This window comes from Neomonachus schauinslandi, chromosome 6 (genome assembly GCF_002201575.2).
Source record: "Neomonachus schauinslandi chromosome 6, ASM220157v2, whole genome shotgun sequence".
Lineage (NCBI taxonomy): Eukaryota > Metazoa > Chordata > Mammalia > Carnivora > Phocidae > Neomonachus > Neomonachus schauinslandi.
Window position 1 is genome coordinate 68,176,104 of NC_058408.1, and position 4,348 is coordinate 68,180,451.

At 57.1% G+C, this 4,348-nt stretch overlaps 1 protein-coding gene across 2 annotated transcripts in view; it reads left to right on the top strand.

The window, feature by feature from the left end:
- Window positions 1–406: 406 nt before the first annotated feature.
- The window catches only part of SUSD4 (sushi domain containing 4), an 83,142-nt gene continuing 79,200 nt past the window's right edge, over window positions 407–4,348 (top strand). For both annotated transcript variants that reach the window (XM_044916444.1, XM_044916445.1), the window contains exon 1: window positions 407–557. In XM_044916444.1, coding sequence (XP_044772379.1) covers window positions 407–557 — 151 coding nt within the window. The remainder of the gene's footprint in view (window positions 558–4,348) is intronic.

The window sequence follows — 4,348 nt, forward strand, 5'->3', positions numbered from 1 at the left end:
GGCGCCGGGACCCCCGCGACCCCGGGGCAGGACCCGGGGCGAGGAGGGTCGCGCGGGGACCCGCTGCCGCGCCGCGAGGTGCCCGAGAGTCACACGCATAGGCCGGGGGAAAAGTGCTGGTCCTGCAGGAGACGCGGGGAGGCTGAGGACTTGGCGGCCGCGGTCCCCGCGCGACCCCGGCCCGGCCGTCCCTCCCCCGCCGTCCGCCCGCGCGGCGCCCCGCGGCGCTGCCTCCCGCTGCGCGCGCCGGGGTGGGGGGTGCGGGGTGATGCTGGGGGGTTTGGGGGGGTTTCCCGCAGGGAGGGGGGCGGAGGAGGGGCGGCCCCGCGGCCCCGCGGCCCGGGCACCGCCGCGTCCGCTCCCGGTTGCAGGCGCCCGCGAGCCGGATGCGGTGCGTGGACGAAAGATGCATCATGGAATGAATCCGAGCCCGGGGGACGGATTTCTGCAGCAGCAGCAACCCCCGCCGCCGCAGCCGCCGCCCCCCCGCAGGCTGCTGGCCGCCGTCCTGGGGATCCAGCTGGCGCTGTGCTTCGGCCCCGCACAGCTCACAGGCGGTGAGTGACCGCAGGGCCCGCGCCGCGGGGGAGGGCGCGGGTCTGAGCCCACCCTCCGCCGGGACCCCCGGAAGTCCCCCGATGCCTGCGTGCGGCGCGCCCGGGGAGCACACACCGCCGCATAGTGTCTGGAGCTGCCCAGCGGCCGCGCAACCTGGCTCCTCCGAAGGGGGCACAGTGAGCCGGCCCATTCGTCTCACTTGGGCCACCGGGGAGCCAGAGACGGGGAGAGGGCGTTTCTGTGCTGAGCGCGCATTTGGGGGCCTTGCGCCGCGTCGGTGCTCTCAGCGGAGAGAGGCCAGGTGTCAGGTGTCAGACAGAGGCCGGGGCAAGTTGCCAGGAACACCCCCCCCCCCCTTGTGAGTGTGAAAGGTCTGAGGACCCGGCCAGGCTGGCGGAGGGACTGTCTGTCGGGAAGTTAACTTTCTCGTTTCTTGGAAGGTGGTGAGTTCCCGCACCCCTGCGTGTGTGTGGGGGGAGCGCAGAGGGGTCCCAGCAGGGGGGCGGGGGCGCGGAGGGGTTCCCGCGGGGGCGCTTCTGGAGGATGGCTTCGCTTCTCCATGTCTGATTTACAGGAGAATACAGTCAAGGGCGTGTGTGAGGGGGAAGCTGGCTGAAATAAAATTGATAGCCTTGGTCCCCACCAGGGGCTGAGCCTCCCTGTGTTGGCTTCTGGGGGAGGGGGCTCTGTGGCCCGCGGGCCACGGTGGAGGAGGACGACGGATGGAGTCCCCGGGAGCATTTGGGAGCGCACTGGTGTCCGTTCCCGATTTCTGGGAGAGCTTGCTCAGGTGGACCTGGGAAAGGGCAGATTCACGTTTCCAAGCTGAACTACTGTTCATATATAAGTAAATGATAATTGGTGGAAAAGCAGATATCGATTGCTATCAATAAACTATTTCCTGTTTAAAATATTGCTGTTTCAGAGAGTGAAGGTGAACAAGGAGAGACATGAGTGGCAAACTAGTAAACGTGGGGGAGGAAAAGCAGAGCAATCCAGAACTCCGGCGTTGTGTGGAGAGATCTGGATGTCCGGAGCATGAGGGAGCTTTCTGGGTGTGCACGTTTCAAAATTAATGAGAGGACACTTGCTTCGCTTTAGGGACCTGGTTTTGGCTTTATTTGGTTTTCTAACAAGGAGTGACTTTTTGGGCGTTCATAGTTCTAGAGAAACGTCTCTGAGGTGGGTGTCCTCTTCCCAGAGGTCGAGGTTAAGTGGGAGGCGAGGCCAGCCGCTGTGCCGCTTGCGGGACTCTGGTTGGAGCCTCTGTGCTGCTCTGAATTAGCTCTGCTTCTCTGGTGTGTGGGCACAGGTGGGCAGGAAAGCACGAGTGGCGGTGGGCCTCTCCCTTCCTTCTTCACTTCCCCCGGTTCTAGCTTCGATCCCTCCAATGCGGTCCATGCCACCCTTCCATCCCCTCGGTCCATTTCTCCCATGTAGATGACGGATTGTCAGGGTTCATCTGCGTGGCTCTTGACCAGTTACTGGACGAGTGAGCGTCTCAAACTGGGCTGTGTTCCTGGGTCTGCTGTTCATGTTCACAGAGATTCTCCTGAAAGATCTCAGAGCTCGGTGCACCGCCTGGCCCTCTCGGGCTCACGTTAGTCCTTTAACCCCCTCTTTGAAGGGAGAAGACGTCAGGCACCAGCATCCAGGACGGAGGAGAAGCAGGGAGGAAGGGGTTGCCTGTCAGCCCTCAGTTCAGAGCTGTTCCTTCTCAGGCACTCACACGCCGCAGAAAGGCTAGGACCACCTCTGTTTCACATTGAACTCCTTCAGGCTGCGAGGGTGACTCCTGGGAGAGTATTTATCATTTCACGATTCCTCTGTGGATAAACAGCGTGGGTGGAGAGGGTGGTGGGGGTGTTCTTTGGAGTACACTATACAGAGACTTCTTTCTCAGGGCAGAGACTCACGTGGAGGCTCCTGGATGGTAATAAAAGCAAATCCCTTAATTCTAGACCTGTGCTTCTAAGACTTTGATGTGCATTCTGTCACCTGGTATCTTACTGAAAGGCAGGTTCTGGTTCAGTTGGTTTGGGGTTGGGGGGGGCAGAAGATTCCACATTTCCGACAAGCTCCCAGGTGATGTGTGGCTAATGGTTCAAGACTACTCTGATGAGCGGTGCTTTAGACTGAGGGATCCTTAAACATGTTGTTTCTGACCCTAGAATCACTCCCGGTTACCAAATGCAAGGGCCTGGGCGGGGGTGGGGGGAAGCAGAGGCCTCCTAATCTTCCCCTGGGGCACAGAGCTGAAAACCAGCCCTCCCAGAGTGCTTTCTTTCTTTCTTTTTTTTTTTGTTCACAAAAAAGATGCATGTTTAATAGATACTGTTTTAAATTGTGGATTTTCATTTTTGATTGCTTTCACTGGAAAAAGAAACAGCACAATAGTAAGATATTATAGTCTGACCTAGGAGGAAAAAACAGGTGTCCAATGCACGTATTACAGAAAAAGCCCAAGCTAGAAAGGGAGAAATTAAGAAGACGATCAGACGAAGAGGGTAAAGAACTCTATCAAAAAGGAGATGATCTGTCCTCAAAAGGCAGACTCACTTCAATTCTGCAAGTCCTAGGAGAGAATCTGTGAGCCTGAGTTTGCTTGAGGTGACTTTTGGGTGGCTCTTTCCAGGTTGTCTTTTGTAGGTTAGGGAAGAGGGCCCTCATCTGGGGCCACTAAGACCAGATACCCTTAGAGGACTAACAGCAGGCTTACAGGGGGACACAGGACTCGCCGTCCCCAGGGACTGCATGGAGGGTGGTTTCAGCTGCTTCTCTCCCTCCAGAGACCTGCAGGGTGTTTACCTGCAGGGATGAGGGCTCAGAGTTTGCTCTGTAAGTCCGTCCCTGAAGGCAGATTCATTAGCACATCCCTGTGTTGTGAGGAATGTAGGCCAGGCTCTGTGACTCCATAGCTTTGGGGCCTTGGACTTCGGAAGCCTAGTGTCCTCATCTGTAAACCGGGGATGGTGCTGCCTTACTTCAGGGGTTGGTGTGTGGACGGAAACCATGCAGGTACGCAGTAAGTGCAGGGGATGGCGCCGGAATCTTCCAGGCCTTTGCTTTATTCATTCAGGAAATACTGAGTGCCCGACCATACCCTGTGCCAAGCACTGTTGTGTACAATGTTCTTTTACCTAGAACAACCCTCTCTTACTCCCTATTTTTTTGCCCAATGAACAAGTTTCACTTCAAAACAACTTCAAGTGCCATAATCTCTTTCGTATTTCCCTGGTCACTGGGCTGTCCCTTCACCTGGGCTCTCATTGCACTAAGTATAACCCTCCCTTATGGGTCAGTCTCACCCGCTGGACGGTAAGCCCACTGAAGGCAAGAAGCCGGGCTTTATTCACCTCTGTGTTTCAGGCGCTCAGCACAGCATGTGATACACAGGAGATGCTCGGCTGATGTTGATTGACAGTGGAAAGGAGTCCCAAATTACTGTCACACTGTTTAGAAAATAATGACCATGGGTGGTCACAAATGTGCCAGTTTCATGGCTATTGAGGCCACATCCGTTTGGAGGTGGTCTAGGAGGTTGGAGGAGAAATCAGGAAAAGTGCTAGAGCGGAGGTGACCCTTAGGCTGAGGTCTGAGGGAGGGATGGTTGGAGTCCTGCAAAGGGAGAGACACCTTGTGCAAAAGTGTGGGGGCGGTCATGTGCTTGCATGTTCAGGGAGAGTCAGGCTGATCTAGAACAGCACACCTGCAGGGAGCCAGGAGAGCGGGGAGGATCTAGAACAGCAGACCCGTGGGGAGCCAGGAGAGTGGGGCTGATCTAGAACAG